The sequence below is a fragment of the Papio anubis genome, chromosome 16 (genome assembly GCF_008728515.1).
Source record: "Papio anubis isolate 15944 chromosome 16, Panubis1.0, whole genome shotgun sequence".
NCBI lineage: Eukaryota > Metazoa > Chordata > Mammalia > Primates > Cercopithecidae > Papio > Papio anubis.
In genome coordinates, this window is record NC_044991.1 from 58,600,431 (window position 1) to 58,621,741 (window position 21,311).

Genomic DNA, 21,311 nt, shown 5'->3' on the forward strand with positions numbered 1-21,311 from the left:
AACACATTAGCCAGGTATGGCGGCATACACTTACAGTCCTAGCTTCTTGGAGGCTGAGGCAGATTGCTTGAGCCCAGAAGTGTGAGGCTGCAGTGAGCTATGTGATCTCCACTGTACTCCAGCCTGGGCAACAGAGTGAGGACCTGTGTTTAAAAAGAAATGAGAGAGAGAGAGAAAGAGAGAGAGGAAGGAAGGAAGGAAGGAAGGAAGGAAGGAAGGAAGGAAGGAAGGAAGGAAGGAAGGAAGGAAGGAAGGAAGGCAGGCAGGCAGGCAGGCAGGCGGGCATAATATATAACTGAGGTGATATGAATAAAGCAATTGGCACTTTCTAAAGGATACTTACATATCATCATCTCAACCATTCAATGATTGGTTTGACTTAAGTAGAACCTGTCCTCCAAAAAAACACTTCTGAGCACCTATCCAGGTAACTTCCTTCTCTAGCATCCCAGAGCCACCAGGCTCACCTTGCACATCTCCAGTGTCAAGGGACTCCCTTCCTCCCAAAATTTCCCCATCACACTGTCCTGTCCTACTGGGGTGTGGCTCCATTCCTTGACACATCACTCGGGAACTGTACGGCCTTCGACAAGTCACTTTTCCTCTCTGGGCTTGTGGGCCTGATCTGTGAGGTATTTTGGGGAATCTTCCACCCTAGAATTGGCTGGTCTCTTTGGCTTTTTGGGTGTATCCTAATGACTTAGGAAGTTGGATGTATGCTTAGATGAGGGTCTATTTGAACACTGGGAGGAAAATGGCGGTTTGTGTGTGAAAATGGCGGTTTAATTTTCAGAAAAGTGTCTAGTCTGTTGGTCTTGGCTTCATCCCTAAGTCGTTAGGATACCCTATCAAGGAACATAGGAAAACCCTTTCACTCTCAGTGCGGCCTGCCTCTCAAGCCAAATGTGCCATCTCATTCCGAATTCCAGAAGCTTATTTTTGACTCTACTATTATTCACCGTTATTATCAACTATATTATTAACTCTTGTTATTATTAACTCTACCTTTCTTCTTGCATTTCTTTTATAAAGTGCTAATCTCCTGATATTATAATTATTCCCATTTTATGGTTGAGGAGACTTTCAGAGGTTCAGTAACTTTTCCGGAGTTGGACAGAGAGAAAGTGAAGTGGCCAGGACCGGAACCATTTACAATGGTCATTAGCGCCCACTCTCCTCAGGTCCCTCACTTCCTTCCACAGACCATTTCTCCCACATCCTAGGCCTATCCCCCACCCCAGGGGGGAGAGGAGCACAGGCGAGCAAACAGAAAGAAGAGACAACTGGCGGCCCGTGTTTTATTGGATGGCAAGAACCAGCTACTCATATTTAGTCTTGGGGACCGGCGGAGGTTTCAATGCATAGGAGAGACAGCACAGGGACGCATCCGGGCACAGGTGCATGTAAGTTTCTTGCCTTGTGCAGTAAGTTCGGCAGGCCCCTTGGCCCTTCCAGCACCGTTTGAATTCACTTCTCCCTAAGCAGAGGAAGACCATAGGTCACAGAGCAGCCCAAGGGTCACAGGTTAGACCACTGGTCACAAGTTAGGCCACAGATTCACTAACACTGGTCACAAGTTAGCTCTCTGGTCATTTGTTAGATCACTAGTCATAGATGAGAGTACTGATTACAATTTAGGTTAGACCACATGTCATAGGTTAGACCATTAGTTACAAATTGCAGACTAAGGCCAGGCACGGTGGCTTACACCTGTAATCCCAGCACTTTGGGAGGCTGAGGCAGGCAGATCACCTGAGGTCAGGAGTTTGAGAACAGCCTGGCCAACATGGCAAAATTTCTCTACCAAAAATACAAAAATTAGCCGGGTGTGTTGTCACGTGCCTTTAGTCCCAGCTACACAGGAGACTGAGGCAGGATAATCGCTTGAACCCAGGAGGAGGAGATTGCAATGAGCCACGATTGTGCCACTGCACTCCAGCCTGGGTGACAGAGGGAGACTCCATCTCAAATAAATAAATAGAGACTAATTTCTTGACCGGGTGAAACAACACACCAAGTACACATAAGCACTTTTCTAACACTATACAATTATAGTCTTATTACAATTCTTACTATACAGGTAAGGAAACTGAGGCTCAGTGAGGTTAATAATCTTCTTTAGCTGGGCACAGTGGCTCACACCTGTAATGCCAGCACTTTGGGAGGCTGAGGCGGGTGGATCACCTGAGGTCAGGAGTTCGAGACCAGCCAGGCCAACATAGCGAAACCCCATCTCTACTAGAAATATAAAAATTAGCTAGGCATGGTGGCAGGTGCCTGTAATCCCAGCCACTTGGGGGACTGAGGCAGGAGAATCGCTTGAACCCAGTGCAGCTCGGCTCACTGCAGCCTTGGCAACAAAGTAAGACTCCATCTCAAAAAAAAAGAAAAATTAAATATAAAATATAACCTTATCCAAGGTCATACCGCCATTCAGGAGCAGAACTAGGACTCAAACCCAAGCAATCCGGCTCCAGAATCCACACCCATTACACGAACTGCCCCTGACACATAGGGACTTGTTTAATGTTAGGTTTTAGTGAAGGAATTTCCAACCATGGGCCATGGAAAAGGTAAGGCTTTGGGGAATAGGTCCTTTGCTCCCTCCAAGGGTCTTTGGTCACAACATGGGATGGAGCCTGTTCTTCATTTATTCACTCAATAAAGATGGAGCACTAGAAGTACTACAATGAACAATATGGTCATGGTCCCTGCCCTCAAAAAAAACAAGCAAATAAATACAAGAAATAGATTCTGTGGTAACTGCTACATTGGAAATGATGAGGGTACTGTGATGGTCAGTTAAAACCGATGTGGGAAGTGAGGGGAGACTAGGACCATGTAGACAAGCTTGACTGTTAAATGACATTTCCAGATATACAACCTCAGACAAGCAGAGAGCAAGCAGCCCAGAAGAACTAGCACTGAATGGGAGGTGGAGGGGAAAGGCTTCCCTGAATCTCTGTGGATTAAAATACATCCCATGTAATCCTCAAATGATGCCTTGGGCATATCCGCAGGTTTTATTCAGCCTGCCGAGCAGTCCACACTTCCCTCTTGCTAAGGTAGAGAATCTTAGAATGATACGGTACTGGCCTCAAAATTTCCATGAGGCAAAGAATACACCCTCTGAAGACAGTGTGTAGTATAATCGCTAACAGTGTGGTGTGAACCCAGCTCAGACCTCCCGGGTCTAAATCCCAGCTCAGTCATTTCCCATTGAGTGACCTTGGCCTCAGTTCTTCATCTGTACAACTCTCCTTCAGAGCACAGATAAGGATCACGTTAGCACAGTGCCTGGCATATAGTAAATGCTCAATAAATAGGAGGCAAGATTATCAGTATGATAGCTTAGATTGTTGGAACAACCAGGACCCATTCTAGGTAAATCCTCTCACTTACCAGTAAAGAGAGGAATGAACTTGCCCAAGCTCCCATAGCCACTAAGTGGTGGGTCTGGAACCAGAACCCGAGACATTAGCTCCCAGATGAGGACACTTTCTATAATAATTTTTTTTTTTTTTTGAGACAGGGTCTCACTCTGTTGCCCAGGCTGGAGTGCAGTAGTGCAATCTTGGCTCACTGTAGCCTCTACTTCCTAGGCTCAAGCAATCCTTCTACCTCAGCCTCCTAAATAACTAGGACTACAGGTGCACACCACTACACCCAACTAATCCTTTTATTTTTTGTAGAGATGGGGTCTCCCTATGTTGCCCAGGCTGGTCTCGAAGTCCTGGGCTCAAGTGATCCTCCCGCCTTGACCTCCCAAAGTGCTAGGATTTACAAGTATGAACCACCACACCCAGTCAAGAAATACTCTTAACACACCATCGCGTTTGAACTTCCCAGTCACCCCAATATCCAGAAGCAGTTCCCTTCTCCTGCATGATCTGCACTCTCTTCCTCATGTCTTTGACTCCGTCTCCCACCAATTTCCTTTATGCTCCCTCCCCAAGCCACACCAGCCTCCTTGCTGCTGTTCAAACGCATCCATTACCCTGCCTCAGAGCCTCGGCCCTTGCTGCTCCCTCTGCCTGGAATGATCTTCTCTCATATTTTCACCTTATTAAGACCTCCGTTCAGGCCGGGCGCGGTGGCTCACACCTGTAATCCCAGCACTTTGGGAGGCCGAGGCAGGCGGATCACGAGGTCAGGAGATCGAGACCATCCTGGCTAATATGGTGAAACCCTGTCTTTATAAAAATACAAAAAAAATTAGCCGGGCATGGTAGCGGGCGCCTGTAGTCCCAGCTACTCAGGAGGCTGAGGCAGGAGAATGGCATGAACCTGGGAGGCGGAGCTTGCAGTAAGCCGAGATGGCATCACTGCACTCCAGCCTGGGCAAGGAGCGAGACTCCGTTTCAAAAAAAAAAAGAAAAAAGACCTCGGTTCAAACCCACTTTATATAAAATAAGATCGCTGGAATGTACTTCAAAATAATTCACAGGAGAGGAGGGGGAAGTGAATAACAAAACAGGATTGGTTCAAATTGGTAATTGTTGAGGTTGGGTGATGGGTAATAGGGGTTCTTTATACTATTTATTTCTTATTTCTGGTTGAAATTTTCCTAAATACCAAAGTTTCTGGCTGGGCTCATACCTGTAATCCCAGAACTTTGGGAGGCCAAAGCTGGAGGATTGCTTGAGGCCAAGAGTTTGAGACCAGCCTGGGCAACATAGTGAGACTCTATCTCTACACAAATTTAAAAGTCAAATAAAGAAGTCTCTTTTAAAAACTCATGCTGTTACAGTATTCTCTATTTCTGCATAAGTTTAAATTTTCCCATAATAAAAATGTTTCAAACTCACCTTGTTATTCTCTCTACTTTCATGTATATGTGAAATCTTCCAAAATAAAAAGTTTTTTTTTTTTTTTTTTTGAGACGGAGTCTCGCTCTGTCACCCAGGCTGGAGTGCAGTGGCCGGATCTCAGCTCACTGCAAGCTCCGCCTCCCGGGTTCCCGCCATTCTCCTGCCTCAGCCTCCCGAGTAGCTGGGACTACAGACGCCCGCCACCTCGCCCGGCTAGTTTTTTGTATTTTTTTAGTAGAGACGGGGTTTCACCATGTTAGCCAGGATGGTCTTGATCTCCTGACCTTGTGATCCGCCCGTCTCGGCCTCCCAAAGTGCTGGGATTACAGGCTTGAGCCACCACGCCCGGCCCAAAATAAAAAGTTTTTAAAAAGAAAAAAATCTAGGCCGGGCATGGTGGCTCATGTCTGTAATCCTAGCACTTTGGGAGGCCGAGGCGTGTGGATCACCTGAGGTCAGGAGATCTAGACCAGCCTGACCAATATGGTGAAACCCCGTCTCTACTAAAAATACAAAAATTAGCCAGGCATGGTGGCACATGCCTATAGTCCCAGCTACTCAGGAGGCTGAGGCAGGAGAATCGCTTGAACCCAGGAGGCAGAGGTTGCAGTGAGCTGATCATGCCATTGCACTCTAGCCTGGGCAACAAGAATGAAACTCCGTCTCGAAAAAAGAAAAAGAAACAAATCTTATTAGAGACCTTCCCTATCCATCCTCATCAGTCTTCCCATCCCCGCCCTTCTCCATGCACACACCACTCTAACCCGTTCCCTTGCCTTTCCTCTTCTTAGCACTTATCACCACCCAACATGTTTATCCGCTTATTTTCTATCTCTACCAACTAAAATATCAGCTGTGTGAAAGCAAGGACCTTCTTTTCTTTCACTGCTAGATGTCTTTCACTGTTATGATTTCACAACAATCATAACATAAATGAATATTTATTGAGAGAATCCCATTTTATAGATTAGGAAACTGAGGTGCAGGCTGATTTAGCAACTTGCTCTAAGTTGCCCACCAAGTCAGTGGTGGGGCCAGAACTTAAATGCTGGTAGAGGCCCCTCTGTCCTCCAGGACCTAAGAGTCTAGTCCTCATTTTTACACGCACACACGTGCAGACACACACACATGCACACGATGTTGCTACCTGGTGGCACATGACCCAGAACCAGGAGAGCCACAAGGAGCAGAAGCAGCTGTGTCATGGCCATGGGGCTCCTGGGGAGGCTGCTGGAGAGAACACAAGAGAGATCCGAGCATGCTGAGCCTCGCTGCTTCCAGTCCAGCCTTTATTGAGCTGCGGATAAAGGCAGTGCTGTGGGCAGCAGGCCTAAGTGGGAGTATGAGGCCATGTAGTCCCCAGGCTGCTTGGGATCTCAGCCAGCTACGTGGGAACTGGTCAGCCACACCCTCCGGAGCCTGTTGAGCTCGGAAGCTGGGGGTAGAATTTCCTGAGGCATTGTCTAGGGTCAGAAACTAGACATCTTCCCCACCTAAGACAGTGGAAAAAACTTTGACTTAAGAGAGACCTAGTTCAATCCCCACATCTCCCCCTAACTGCTGTGAGACATCAGACAAGTCACTTAACCTCTCTGAGCCTCAGGCTGTTGTCTATGAAATGATGACTAGTATCCCTTACAAGGCCAAGTGACCAGCATGTATGCAGGCCTACTCTAAAATGGGAAGAGTAATAGTACCCATGTCATAGACAGTAATAGCTACCTATCTCATTTAGGGGATTAAATGAAGTAATACAGTGGCTCCTATAGTGTGCTTCCCAGACCAGCAAGCAGCAGCAACACCTGGGACTTGTTAGAAATGCCAGTTCTTTAGCCCTACCCCAAACCTACTGAATTCACCTCTCTCTAAGCAGAGGAAGACCACAGGTCAGGGAGCAGCCCATGGGTCACAGGTTAGATCACTGGTCACAAGTTAGACCACAGATTCACTAACACTGGTCACAAGTTAGCTCTCTGGTCATTTGTTAGATCACTAGTCACAGATGAGAGTATTGGTGGGCCCTGGCAAAATGTGGCTTAACAAGCCCTCCAGGTGTTTCTAACACCCCACCAAAGTTTGAGAACCCCTGAGATAATATTCGTGCAGAGCTTAGAACAGTGTCTGGTACACAGGAATCTAAATTGCATCATGAAAGATGAGTAGGGGAAAAGGTATCCCAGGCAGAAAGAACAGAATGTGCCTAAAAGAGTGGGGCATGAGCCAAGCAAGGGTTTTCCTGGGAGGAGAGGTTGAAATGATTCTGCAGAGAATATGATGGGGCTTGAATGCCAAGTTCAGACTTTTGTATTATAGACAACCAAAAGTTTTTTAGCAAGAGTGTAAGCTGGTCAGATTATAGTTTTAAATAAAGGAACTGAAACCCAAAGAGGGGAGTTGACTTGCCTAAGGTCACACAGCAATTGTGCTGCAGAGATGGAACTAAAAGCCAAGTCACCTCACTCCCAGACAATGAAGGGTGCCGCACCACTCACGGCCCATCTTGCAAGTTAGAAAGGTAAGCTTAGAGGGCCACGCCACGGAAAGAAGCCAGGCACGAGGGGGTTCTGCATCAGCTCCAAGACCTGTGGGGGCTGAGCCAGTCTGTTCAGCTGCTGTGGGAGTTATTCCAAGCCAAACACCTGAATCCCCTCAGCCATGACAATGAGCCCCACCCACAGGTGCAGCCTGGCCTCCATGGCTCCACACACGTACACACCCCAATTTCTCAAGACCTAAAGAGAGGCACCCCAGTCAAAGAGTCTGGATCCTGGCCCCTTGGATAGCCAACATCACCAGTGATCTCTTTCCTCCTCCTCTATACCTGGGAGCATTTATTGTTAAGCCATGAGTGATAGAAAGAGTAGACAGAATGGCAGAGACCTCAGGCCCAGGCCCAGCTAAGCCTCAGTTGGTGAATGAGTGAATGAATGAATGAATGATGCCAAAATAAGATTTTCAGAATTCTTCAGTGCAGACTTTCTGAGCTCTCTCTTCCTCCAAGCCACCTCCCAAAATTAATTCTTCATCCAGAGCAGTTTCTTAAAGTGAGGTCCATGAACCGTCTGCATCAGGATCACTTGGGGCGCTTGTTTAACACGCAGATTCCTGAACCCCTCTCCCAGCACTGTGGAATCCGCCTCTCTTGGAAGGTGGGACCTGAATATTTAGCAAGTTCCCCAAGTGGTTTTTCTGGGGGCTAATGTGTTGATGCATCCCCTACGCAGATGGAGCTCCAGACCCAGGAATCCAGAGCCCCCATCCTTCCTCTCTCGCCTGCCACCCTCACTCGGTGCATAGGGCTGGCAGAAGCGGGTCAGCTGAGCTCTGCACTTTCAGAAAAGTCACTGAGCGGCCAGGGCCTTAGGGCGGGGACCCCGGGGCTGCCCTAATGGGGCGGGGCTGGATGGGGCGGGGTCGCGGCTCCTCCCCCGGCCCAGGCGGCGAGGGGAGGGGAATTGGCCTGAGGGGCTGCGTGCGGAGGCGGGTGGTACAGCCTGGAGCATCCAGCCGCTGGAGCTGCGAGGGACCCTGGACCCCTCCCACGCCGAGGTAAAGCCCTGCGCTACGCGCGGCCAACTCGCTCAAGTTGGAGCAGAGTTCTCCAGGCGATTGAAGGGGGATTCGGCAGCGTTGGCAGGAGTAGGAGGGCTTTGAAACCGCGTCCCGAGGGTGAGGGTCTTCAGACCTGCGACCCGGAGGGCTGGATAGTCCTGGACAAAGACCCCTTCAACCCCAGGATGGGGGATTCACACCCAGGATGCCGGCTGGGAAAGCTCGAACCCAGACTCCAGGAATGGCACAGCGTTCCCGGGCCCTGTGGTCTGCCCTCCCCGTCCCCTGCCAGGACCCTGTCCTGTCACCTAACCTGGGGCCTGGCCGGCCGCAGCTCCCGTCCCCAAAAGCAGTTAGAGGCCGTAGCGTCAGCCGCTCCTGAATATTTCACACAGGGGGCGGGTCAGACACGCGGTTCCCATGGCACCAGGGCACTCGGGTTACAGTCGGGTTACCCCTATACCCCCCTCGCCCTTCTGTAGTTCCAACCCACCCTCCTGCCTCTTCCTCCTCAGACCCCGTGAAATTGGGCATCCAAAGTTAAGTAACCCCTACCCTTGCAGTGGGGGGGACCTGAAACTGCACTCCCAACCCAGAACCTGTGAAAGAGAGCGGTGGGGAAGGGGAGGAGGGGGACAATTTGGATGCCTTTCAGAGCCAGGGCCTCATGTTCTGTGGGAAGGGCAGGTCCGTGTGCACGGAATGGGGAGTGTGCATGTGAGGACATCCCACCTCACTACTGCCCCTCTGCCTGCCTGTCTGTCATCATCCTTAAGGCGAGGGAATGGCCTCTGGGTGTGTGTGTCTGTGTGTTCACAGCCTGCACACTCACTCCTTCCAGCCGCAACCAGGTTTACGCAGAGCCTGAGGCCAGAAAGCCTAGGGGCTTTCTGCCCCAAGAAGCTGAGGCACCTCCTACTCCCATCTGAACAAGAGGGGGATCTGGAAGAAGCCATCTCAGCAGCTCATCAGGACGCTATAGAAAGAAGCAGCCTAAAGCAATTGACTGACAACCAATTCCCCCTTCTTTCAGAAGGAAGGAAGGAAGAAGCAAAACCCCCTCTACCAAAGATGACACTCAACACCGGACAGGAAGCAAAGACCCCTCTGCACCGGCGAGCCAGCACCCCACTGCCCCTGTCCCCACGGGGCCGCCAGCCTGGCCTCCTGAGCACAGCACCTTCCACTCAATCCCAGCATCCCCGGCTGGGTCAATCGGCCTCCCTCAACCCTCCCACCCAGAAACCTTCACCTGCCCCAGATGACTGGTCTTCTGAATCCAGCGACTCTGAAGGCTCCTGGGAGGCCCTCTACCGTGTGGTGCTACTTGGAGATCCTGGAGTGGGGAAGACCAGCCTGGCCAGCCTCTTTGCAGGGAAGCAAGAGAGGGACCTCCATGAACAGCTGGGAGGTAGGGGCCATATGGGCTGGGCTGGGATGTGGCCAAAGGAGCGAAAGCCCTGTCACCAGGGGCACAGGGCTGCCAAGAACAGTTGTACAAGTCATGCACTGTTCAACTCTAAGGGGCATCATTCACTTAGACTATGACATGAATGATGCCCCCTTGCCCTCCAAAGTTGTACATGGCACAGCCTGCACACTGGTCAAAGGGAGGGAAATTCTTGAATAGAACAAGAATTTTGCCAACTTCCCATGAACAAGAAGTATATGATTCATTTCCATGTCATATGGGTGGCAATTCTGAATTCTTCTGAATGAAGAAATGGTAGACTTCCACCCAGTTCAGAAACTCCCCTCCCCAACTCCTCTGACTCTCAGATTCTCCCAGTCCCATAGACACCCATCCATGGTCACCATGATCTACAGCAAAACTAAGATCCTTTGCAGAAGGGAGACTCCTAGACCCCAAGTTCTGGGCCCTGGGGTGCTTTATTCCCAAGAACTGCAGTGAGCTAAGAGTGTCAGGGGCCCCAGGGTGGTGGGATACAGGGAAGATAGAAGAGATGAAGGTAGGCCCCTGAATGACTGACCAAAAGGACATAGGGTGAGTGGGGGAAGGGGGTTGATTAAATGCAGAGAAAAGGTAGGGACATCTAGCCAGACCCTTCTCTAGCCTTGACTTCTCTCCCCCAGCCTCAAGAGTGAGAACCCGTATGTGTTACAGATAGGGAGACTGAGGTCAAGAGAGGATAACATGACCTGCCTGAAGCACGCGCTAAGTCAGACAGAGTAGGCCTGGGAGAATTCCTAGCCCAGCTTTAACCCCACCACCCCACCTTCATTCAATCAATCAAATCTTTCTGGCACTTACTATGCGCCAGGTACTATGGCACCTGGGGAGACATGGGTTCCTACCAGGAGAGACAGGCATCAAACAAGTGTGATAAGCGCTTCTGAGGACAAGTGGAGGGGGTGATGTGACCAGAAATGGGGGGTAGCGAACACCACACTCTCTCAGGCTTGCCCCTCCTCCCTGAGATCCAGCTCTTCCCTCGGTTGCAGAAGATGTATATGAGAGGACCCTCACGGTGGATGGAGAAGACACCACGCTGGTGGTCGTGGACACCTGGGAGGCCGAGAAACTGGTATGGCACTGCAAGCAGAATTTGGGGAGAGGGGTGCTGAGCCTAATATTAGACTCTTTCCTGTCCCGTCCTGGGACACTACAGATCAGGTGTGAGCAAGAGCCATCCTCAGCACCCTCCCCCAAAACCCACAGCTCCTAAGCAGTCTTTCCAATCCCAAACAGAAGACCCTTATGACCCTGACCCCTTTTCTCACTCCACAATCCCCTCCTACCAGCCATCTCAGAATGTGCTTCTCCACCTGCAGATCTCCCCATCATTATTTCCATCCTCGTCCCACCCCTCCCACCCACATTGTGCAGAAGGAATGCTGGATTTGGCCCCAAAATGCCTAAGGCTGAACCTCCTTTCTTTTTCTTACTAGTTATGCAGTTTTGTGCAATTGACTTAACCACTCCAAGCTTCAGTTTTCTCATCTGATAAATGGGTTAACCATTCCTGCTTTCCTCATCAGCTGGTTTTTTAAAGTTCTTATGCAATTTCAGAGGTAAGCCCAGTTTAAAGCATGAAAAACTGCTGAATAGGGGTGAAGAATTGTAAATGATAACTCTTAGTAATTATGACTTGGTAGGTAGAGAAAAAGGAAACCAGAACAGGAAGAGAGCAGTAGGCAGGAACATGTCCCTATTATGATTTTATCTTGTTTGTGTTTTCTTTTCTTTTGCTACGTGGGTAATACATAATTTCATTGTAGAACTTTGAGGAAAGTTGTAGAACTTTGAGGAAAAACATCAAAGCAAAGAGAAGGATCTAAAATCACCTGGGATCCCATCTCTCTAAGGGATAGGCTGCTCCCCTAAAACTGAGGGAGGCCCTGCCCTCAGGGTGGGGCTTAGGAGGACACTGGTGGGTGATTGACAATGGTTGACAGCTCTCCTTCTAACAAGCATAAAAGGAAACCCGGGGCCAAATGAGCATAATAATGATGATGACTCTTATAACAGTACCTGACATTTATGGAGTGCCAGCTTCCAAAGTGTCAGCACCTGTGTTAACCACTAGACATATTCTATGAATTCAATCAAAACAAAAACTGGGCCTGGTGCAGTGGCTCAGGACTGTAATCCCAGCACTTTGGGAGGCAGAGACAGGTGAATCACCTGAGGTTAGTAATTTGAGACCAGCCTGGCCAACATGGCAAAACCCCACCTCTACTAAAAATACAAAAATTAGCCAGGTGTGGTGGCATGGGCCTGTAGTCCCAGCTACTTGGGAGGCTGAGGCAGGAGAATCACTTGAACCCGAGAGGTAGAGATTGCAGTGAGCTGAGATCACGCCACTGCACTCCAGCCTGGATGACAGAGCAAGGTTCTGTCTCAAAAAATAAATGGTGAGTCTTCTGATTCCCATTCTACTGATGAGGAAACCAAAGACCAGAGCGGTTAAATAATAATAATAATGTGTCCAAAGCTCTCAAATAGCAAGTGAGATTCAAACCCAGATCTACAAAATCTTTGTAGATCTTATTCTTTTTTTTTTTAGACGGAGTTTCACTCTTGTTGCCCAGGCTGGAGTGCAGTGGCGCCATCTCAGCTCACTGCAACCTCCGCTTCCCAGGTTCAAGTGATTCTCCTGTTTCAACCTCCCGAGTAGTTAGAATTACAGGTGCCTATCACCACGCCCGCTAATTTTTGTAATTTTAGTAGAGACAGGGTTTCATCACGTTGGTCAGAATGGTCTTGAACTCCTGACCTCAGGTGATCCACCCACCTCGGCCTCCCAAAGTGCTGGGATTACAGGCGTGAGCCACCATGGCCGGCCAAGGCTGTATTCTTATGCATTAGGACTGCATAAGAGTCCTTGTCTTATGACTTTCCTCCCCCTCAAGAGCATCACCTTCTGAACCTTCAGCTGAGGTTTCAGTTATTCGCTCATTCATTCATTCAGAAATACTTGCTGGGTGTCTATCATGGACCAGGACCTTGGAGACACAGAGATGAATAAGGCAGACATGCCCCCTGGCCTCGTGGACCTCACAGGCTAGTGAGAGGGTCTACTTTTCAGATGCAGCTGAGGATACTATGGGGCAGTGTCCAGTGAGTTAAGATGGGTGATCAGACTGGAAGTCCCACTCAGGAAACAGGGGAGAAAGGATTCTAGACTAGAAGGCAGGAACTGGAACCCCACACCCAGCTTGAGTCAGACAGATGTGGGTTCTCAACCTTGAGTATGGACGGGTTTCTTCCTCTGGGTCTTAGTTTTCCCCATCTCTAGAATGAGAAAGTGAGTCTTGACCATTCATTCATTCATTGCACAAATATTTTTGGAGGATTTGCTGTGTGTCAAGATCACAAAAGCCAGTTGGTGCATGGATTTGTGAGTATGAACTCATTCGGAGTGTGATTAAAAACATAGATTCTCAGCTGGGCACGGTGGCTCACGCTTGTAATCCCAACACTTTGGGAGGCTGAGGTGGGCAGATCACCTGAGGTCAGGAGTTCAAGACCAGCCTGGCTAAGGTGGTGAAACCGTCTCTACTAAAAATACAAAAATAGCTGGGTGTGGTGGCGGGCACCTGTAATTCTAACTACTCGGGAGGTTGAAACAGGAGAATCACAGTAGTCTCAGCTACTCCGGAGGCTGAGGCAGAAGAATAGCTTGAACCTGGGTGGTGGAGGTTGCAGTGAGCCGAGATCATGACACTGCACTCCAGCCTAGGTGACAGGGTGAGACTCCATCTCAAAGAAAAGAAGAAAAAGAAAAAGAAAAAAAAGAATAAGAAGCTCTAAAATTGGGGCTCTAGTATCTATCTATCTATCTATCTATCTATCTATCTATCTTTTTTGAGAGGGAGTCTCGCTCTGTTGCCCAGGCTGAGGATGAGGGCCAGGGTGAGGCCTGATAATTTGATTTTTATTTATTTATTTATTTATTTTTTGAGACAGAGTCTTGCTCTTGTTGCCTAGGCTGGAGTGCAGTGGCATGATCTCTGCTCACCCCAACCTCCGCCTCCCAGTTTCAAGTGATTCTCCTGCCTCAGCCTCCCGAGCAGCTGGGATTACAGGCATGAACCACCACACCTGGCTAATTTTATATTTTTAGTAGAGATGGGGTTTCTCCATGTTGGTCAGGCTGGTCTCAAACTCCTTCCCTCAGGTGATCCCCCCGCCTCGGCCTCCCAGAGTGCTGGGATTACAGGCATGAGCCACCGCCCCCAGCCGATAATTTGATTTTTAATACACTCCAAGTGGCCTGATGGTCAGCCAGCCTGGTACACTAAGGTCCTAAGGCCCACCCAATTCTGTCAGATTCAGCCTCTCTGATATCAGAGTACCATGTAGTGCACAAATGGAAAGGATGGATACTTATTTCGATAATGCTGCTACTGCTTGGACCCTCTTTGAGACCTCTCTTCACAGTCACTGACCAGGGAAACTGGTTCAGTTTCCTAATTTTACTGGTTGGAAAATAAAAGGCCAGAAAAGAGGAGAAAATTTTCTCAAGGTCTCTACCAAAAACACAAAAATTAGCCAGGCATGGTGGCAGGCGCCTGTCATCCCAGCTACTCAGGAAGCCCAGGCAGGAGAATCACTTGAACCCAGGAGGTGGAGGTTGCAGTGAGCCGAGATCATGTCACTGCACTCCAGCCTGGGAGACAGAGTGGGACTCCATCTCAAAAAAAAGAAAAATGAAAGAAAATTTCTGGCTTCTTCACTACCTCACAACCACACTCAGTCTTTCTCACTTCAGGCCTTAGCTCTGACTGTTCCTTTTGTCTGGAATCTCTTCTCTCCTGCTTGGCCTGCCCCTCCTTCCTAACCCCATTCGCCAGTCCCCTGTGAAGCCCTTGCACACTCTTCCAGGTGGGGTTGTTCTGGCCTCCCCACACCACTCCTCCAGCCACTTGCACATGCCTCTTACTGGTACTTTCACACTACACTATAACTCCCCATTTCCATAAGCTCTCTTCCAGACCATGAGCTTTTGGAGGGCAGAAACTGTGTCTTATTCAACACTTATAAAGTTACTACCCAAGTAGTCCAGTCTTGAAGGGCTGTCCCTAACAAAAGATCACCATCCGAAATATCAAAAGCACTGCAGTTCTTTCTTTTTCTTGGTCAAACAACTTGAAAGGAAGCCACTTCTTAAAGTGTCCCTTGCCCCTCTCATCCCCTTGTGAACTTACACTTTACAGTTGCTCCTTCACCTCTGTCTTCAAAACTGTCCTGAAAAATGCCTTCCCTCTGAAGTCAGCCTCCTGTCCTCACTTCTCTCTCTCTTCCTTTTTTCTCTTCATTCTGGATTTCACCAGGCATAAAGAACCCTCTGGCAAGGCTAAACCCTCCTCAGAAACAAGACAAAAGAGCTAAACAGGTCAAGGCAGAACCCTCTTTAGCAGGAAGAGGAACCAAGTCAATTTGCCTCCAGTACCCAGCCTGCAAAAGTGTCAGTGAGTGAGAGAATTATGTGAGGTAGTGTCATTAGCCTAAATTTTCAAGCAGAGAAACTGAGGCTCAGAAAGGATCACCGATTTTCCTAAGGTGACACAGGGAATTATGGCAGAATTTGTCCCCCACACCTGTCCAAACTATAAACCTCAGCCCCATCCCAACCATTAGACCATCCCAGCTCTACCTTCCTCAGCCAGGGCCTAGATACCCTCTGAGGATGGGCCTTGGGTCCCTCTCCTGCAGGATAAAAGATGGAGCCAGGAGTCATGCCTGCAGGGAGGCAGTGCCTATGTCATCGTATACTCCATCGCAGACCGAGGCAGCTTTGAGAGTGCCTCTGAGCTCCGCATCCAGCTGCGGCGCACACATCAGGCAGACCATGTGCCCATCATCCTCGTGGGCAACAAGGCGGACTTGGCCCGCTGCCGAGAAGTCTCTGTGGAAGGTGAGCCCTCCATCCCACCCCCTCCTCTTCCCCTGGGCCCCGCTGTCATGGCTGCTTCTCCAGCGCTCTTCATCTCAGTGACTGTCCCTGCCAAGCTGCCCCTACCCTGCAGCCACTTGCCTAAGCCTGAAAGCTAGGAACCATTCTTGTCTCCCACTCACCACCCCCAAACCAGTCCCCAAGTCCTGTCAGGCCACCTCCGTTAATCCCACATTCCCTTCCCTCTCTGCCTACAGTCTCTGTGCTATCCTGGCATCTCCACCTTCTCCAGTCCTCCCACTTCTCAATTATTCCTCCTTGCCAGCTGCCAGAATTTTCCAAGACCAGAGCTGAATTCGCACTTCTTAAAAATTCGTGTATGTGGTGGGGCATGGTGGCTCACAACTATAATCCTAGCACTTTGGGAGGCCAAGGTGGGAGGACTTACTTGAGCCCAGGAGTTTGAGACCAGCTTTGGCAATACAGCAAGACCCTCTCTCTACAAAAAATAAAAAATAATTTTAGCTCTTTTTTTAAAAAAAATTCTGGCCAGGCCCAGTGGCTAACGCCTATAATCCCAGCACTTTGGAAGACTGAGGCAAGTGGATCACTTGAGGTCAGGAGTTCAAGACCAACCTGGCCAACATGGTGAAACCCCATCTTTACTAAAAATACAAAACTTAGCCAGGCATAGTGGTGCACACCAGTAATCCCAGCTACTTGGGCAGCTAATGCATGAGAATTGCTTAAACCCAGGAGGCCAAGGTTGCAGTGAGCCAAGACCACGCCACTGTACTCCAGCCTGGGTAACAGAATGAGACTCTGTCTCAAAAAAATAATAATAGTAATTTCCTCTGTGGCTCCCCTAGCCCCTTAATCAGAGACACTTTATCCACCAGGATGATAGGCCCAGTGCCTACAGGCCTTTCAAGGGCTTACATCTGAGAACTGAAAAGAACCATTACTGGCTCCAAAATATAGTGAAAAAAATTAGAAATTTAAATTTCACAAAGCTTTAATTGTCTGTAAAACATATTTTGTCAGCAAGCAACTACAAACTAAAACTTTAAATGTCATATATGGATTGTATTTACAATGGGATGGGGAATATTTTAATAAGTTTGACATATCAGATGGGGCCCATAACAATTTTTAAATGGTCTTACTCACAAAGTAAAATCTAAAAAATATGTAAACTGAGACCTAGAAAGGAAAAGTCAGTTTCACAGTCACCAGCCCCTGAAGACTAGAACTCGGGCCCAGTGGCATCCTGGAGGTGGAAGACCATAAGCTTTGTGAACAGACATCCAAAAAAAAAAAAAAAAAAAAAACTGCAACATAAGCCCCAGGAGATTTTGTTAAAGCACAGATTTCCAGACCTACAGAATCAGAAACTCTGAGGGTGGGTCCAGGAATCTGCATTTTAACAAGCTCCTCCCGGTAATTCCGATCCACAGCAAATTAGACCCTTTACCTGGCATTCAACGTGACCCCTCCCTCGCCCCAGCCTCTCTGTCTTCCCTCAAAGACCAGTCTGATTTATCTGAGTCCCCAGACAGCAACACGAGGTATGGGCACAGGAAAAATTTCTTCCAATCAAGACTGAACACAACTTTTCCTACCTTTTTCTCCGCCTTCCGGTTATGGCTCCACCCCTGCTCGCCGGGCCCCGCCCCCTCAGAGGGCCGCGCCTGCGCTGTGGTGTTCGACTGTAAATTCATCGAGACCTCCGCCACGCTGCAGCACAATGTGGCAGAGCTCTTCGAGGGCGTGGTGCGCCAACTGCGCTTGCGCCGCCGGGACAGTGCGGCCGAGGAGCCCCCAGCACCCCGACGGCCAGCCAGCCTAGCCCAGCGCGCTCGTCGCTTCCTAGCACGTCTGACAGCCCGCAGCGCACGCCGCCGGGCACTCAAGGCCCGCTCCAAGTCCTGCCACAATCTGGCCGTGCTCTGAAGCCTCCCGCCCTTCTGAGAGTTGGCGGGTCGCTGAGTTGCCTTATGGGTTCCACGGACGCCACTGCGGGACAAAGGCGCCGTTACCTGGAGTCTGCATCATGTGTCTTGCTTGCCTGCTGCCCTGATGGCCTGAGCATCCCCCAGATCCAAGCCTGGGGGACCCCGGGAAAGCGATGAACAGACAGACGACGGGGCCGAAGCCCCAAGCTGGGCACAAAGTAGTTTTTTACGTGGTGGGTGTCTTTTTGTAAACAATCTTCCTTGTCCCTGGGCTCTGGCCAACCCTCAGAAACCCTCACAATAAACCAGACCAGAAGGATGTCCCATCTGAATGCCCAGACATCTCTGTCTCGGCTCTTCCAGGCGTCTCCACCTACTGCCCTCCCATCTACACTTGACTGTAGACTGACTGGTTTAGCCTGCCGGCTGGGTGTCAGGGCCAATCAATAAAGTACTTGGACCAATTTTGTGCTCAGGCCCTTCTCCCGACAGTGGATCACAACCACAGTTTCGTGACCAGCTACTTTCTCATTAACCCATTTTTTACGTTCTAGATTCACATGTCTGGAAGGACCTCAGTACTCATCCTGGCAATAGAATTGCTGGCGTTTGTTGGGAGCTGTGTACTAAGCTGTCGCAACAATTAATCCTCCCAACACCTGGGAGAAGGGTGTTACGATTAACCCCATTTTGCTCATTAGTAAACTGAGGCACAGGACACCGAAGGCTCACCCAAGATCATACAGCTGCTATATGCGAAGTTGCCAGGATTCCAGCCCAGGCTTGTCAGACTCTAGTGACCAACATATCCATTGTCCTCTTTAAAGATGATACAAAACCCTATAGAATCTTGGGAAAATGAATTTAAAAACGTAATTTCACATCCAATTTAAACGAGGTTGGGGCAGGAACTCTATGAAACTCAATCCATTAATCCCCGGGATGGACCCCAGTTTAATCCAACTCACTCATTTCCCGAAGGCAGAAACAAGCCTAGAGAGGGGAGGTGAGCATGCCAGAGTCGCCCAGCCAGGGAGGACTACACCCCAGGGCCCAGCCTCCTCCTGGGTCTCACTTTGGCTGTGCGGGAGGAAGGAGGTGGTGAGGCATCCAGCCTGGCTGGGGTCAGGGCTGGGTGTTGGGGATCAGGTCAGGAGTTTCCAGCCCGAAAGGAAGGGGTGTCACGGCTTTGAGAAGAAAACAAGACGCAAACCGTTATGACCATCGTGTCCCTAACGCCGGACATCCCTTCCCCCAACTAGCCCAGACGCCAGTCCCGGGGTAAGCGGTGCAGAGAAAGACGGCAGCACCCGCCAGCCAGCCAGCCGCGTCCTCCAGCCGCGACTCCCCGCACCCCAGCCTTCCAACGGGGACGGATGGCACTCAATCCCACACCCCAACCCCAGCCTGGGGAAGGGAAGAGAAGGAAGGTCTTCCCCCACCCCAAGCTGTCTCCGGCCTGCGGTCAGGGGGAGGGGCTCTGGCTGTGGAAAGTTGGCAGAGGCAGCCGGCAGCAGCCGGGAGAGTGGAAAAAATGATATCAAACCCGGAAAAATGCAGGCCGGATGGAGGGCCGGAGTGGGCCCTGGGAGGTGAGAGGGCGGGAGGGAAGAGGGGAGGGGGAAGAGCTGAGAAAAGAAGAGGGGCCCGGGAGAGAGTGCAGGAGCTGGCTTTAGAAAACTGAGTACGATCGCCCTCATCCCCTCCTTTCTTCATCTACAAATATTTATTGAGGGCCTACTAAGTGCCGGGCACAGTGCCAGGCTCCGGGGAGATGTGGCGAACAGAAAGAGGGAGCTCACTGCTCAGTAGCTCACAGTAGGGTGGGCTGGCAGACTAGAAAACAAATCAGCAAATAAAAGAATCACAAACTGATAAGGAGCTGAAAATTAGAGTAGTCAGGGAAGAACCTGAAGATAATCCAGTCCAATCCCCCAGCCTCAGATGGGAAAACTGAGGGCCAGAGAGAGAGAGAGAGCTTACCCCAGGCCACTCAGAATGTGGAAGAAATACTTGAGAACGGGATAGGGGAGGAAAGGGGGAGGGAAGAAAGAACTGGTGCAGATCAAGATAGGGAGGTGGGAGGTGTTGAGGGAAGGAAAGTTATGCAGCCAGCACAGCAAGAGGGCAGGGTGATTGAAGACATTGCCCTGAACCAGGGGGTGTGCGTTCAAACCTTGCTCCCCTCCATCTCTCTGTGCCTTAGTTTCTCCATCTATAAAACGGAATTCATGACAATTCTTTCATTTAGGATCGATGTGAGGATTAAATGATTCAAGTTGTGTAAAATGCTTTAGACACTTCCTGTGTCTAAGAAGATTCAATAAACGTGGGCTCCCGCTAGCATATCCTTTTTTTTTTTTTTTTTTTTTTTTTTAAACAGGGTCTCACTCTGTCTGTTGCCCAGGCTGGAATGCAGTGGTGCGATCACAGCTCGCTGCAGCCTCCACCTCCCAGGCTCAAGCCATCTTCCCACCTCAGCCCCCCAAGTAGCTTGGACTACAGGCACATGCCATTATGCCCAGCTAATTTTTTCTTTTTTTTTCTTTTTTTTTTTTTTTTAGAGGAGACAAAGTTTTGCTGTGTTGCCCATGATGGTCTCAAATTCCTGAGCTCAAGAGATCCTCCCACCTCAACATCCCAAGGTGCTGAGATTTCAGGCATGAGCCACTGGGTCCCACTCTGCTATCCTATCTTAAGGCCTTGCAGAAACCAGGATATGTTATGGGTAAGATATTCTGAGACTGTGAAGACCTGCTTATGAGTCTTTGCCTGGCATATGTGTTCACATGTTTTTGTCTGTCTGCCCTACAGGAATGAAAGCTCCTTGAGGGAAGGGCCCTCAGTGCTGCTCTGACCCCAGCACCTACAACAGTGCCTGGCTCATAGTAGGTGCTCAGTAAATATTTGTTGAATGGATTAATTCATTATCCATTAATAGATACCCATTAATTCATTATCCATTACCTGTAAAGTTGCCCTTCCAATCCTGTCCTCTCTGATTCTAAGTGTCTGTGAATAAGGAATGGCTGGGAAAGCATGTGAGAAAACCACACTCTCCCTCAGCCTATTATAGTTTAAAAAGTACTTTCTCGTCCATAAAAACAAAACAAAACAAAAAAATAACTAACTTCGTTTTAACTCTCTGTGTTAGTGTTAGGCCCCATGCTACATGCTGGGTACACGTTTTCTCACGTGCTCACCACCACAACCCTCTACTTAATAGGTACTGTTTAATACATGAGGACACAGAGGCCAGGAGAACCCAAGAATCTCTGCAAGGCTACACAGCAAGAAAAGGCCAGATCAGTGGTCGAGAGGCAGGCAGGAATTGCCATCCTAGTTGTACAATTAGAGAAACCGAGACTCAGAGAAAGAAGATGAGTTGTCCAAGCCCAAAGTCATGTAGTAAACAGCAAGCAGTTACATCACTCTTACTATATACCAGGTGCTGTCCTAAGTGTTTTTCATACATTAATCATTAAATCCTGAAAACTGATCATATTATCGGCACCCCAGTTTTCATATGGAGAAACTTGTAGCACAGAGAAGTTCAGTACCCCACCAAGATTGCACAGTTAGCAAGTAGCAGAACCAGAATTCAAACCAGGGAGGTCTAGCTCACCCCATTA

General features: G+C 49.3%; 2 protein-coding genes across 3 annotated transcripts; one reads left to right on the forward strand and one right to left on the reverse strand.

Moving 5' to 3' along the window:
* Nucleotides 1-1,284: 1,284 nt before the first annotated feature.
* On the reverse strand, nt 1,285-8,182 carry DEFB124 (defensin beta 124). The gene is made up of 2 exons (XM_017944914.3): nt 5,959-8,182; nt 1,285-1,477 (listed from the first exon to the last, which is right to left on the reverse strand). Exons 1-2 carry the CDS (start codon nt 6,020-6,022, stop codon nt 1,320-1,322), a joined length of 222 nt encoding a protein of 73 aa, XP_017800403.1. The 5' UTR covers nt 6,023-8,182; the 3' UTR covers nt 1,285-1,319.
* An 84-nt stretch (nt 8,183-8,266) lies between these two features.
* Nucleotides 8,267-18,144, forward strand: REM1 (RRAD and GEM like GTPase 1). Of its 2 annotated transcripts, none has more exons than XM_009216391.2 (5): nt 8,267-8,360; nt 9,205-9,774; nt 10,827-10,909; nt 15,544-15,745; nt 17,406-18,144. In XM_009216391.2, the coding sequence occupies exons 2-5, from the start codon at nt 9,435-9,437 to the stop codon at nt 17,675-17,677; spliced, it is 897 nt and encodes a 298-aa protein (XP_009214655.1). In that variant the 5' UTR covers nt 8,267-8,360; nt 9,205-9,434; the 3' UTR covers nt 17,678-18,144. The 2 variants fall into 2 exon arrangements, with proteins under 2 accessions (XP_009214655.1, XP_009214654.1); XM_009216390.2 differs by having other exon boundaries at nt 9,397-9,774.
* The last annotated feature ends 3,167 nt before the right edge of the window (nt 18,145-21,311 follow it).

Coding starts and splice junctions, on each gene's coding strand:
- DEFB124 (XM_017944914.3), bottom strand. CDS start 6,022: ATGGCCATGACACAGCTGCTTCTGCTCCTTGTGGCTCTCCTGGTTCTG. Junction 1,478..5,958: donor TCTGGGTCATGTGCCACCAG/GTAGCAACATCG, acceptor TCCTCTGCTTAG/GGAGAAGTGAATTCAAACGG.
- REM1 (XM_009216391.2), top strand. CDS start 9,435: ATGACACTCAACACCGGACAGGAAGCAAAGACCCCTCTGCACCGGCGA. Junction 9,775..10,826: donor CCTCCATGAACAGCTGGGAG/GTAGGGGCCATA, acceptor CCTCGGTTGCAG/AAGATGTATATGAGAGGACC. Junction 10,910..15,543: donor CCTGGGAGGCCGAGAAACTG/GTATGGCACTGC, acceptor CCTCTCCTGCAG/GATAAAAGATGGAGCCAGGA.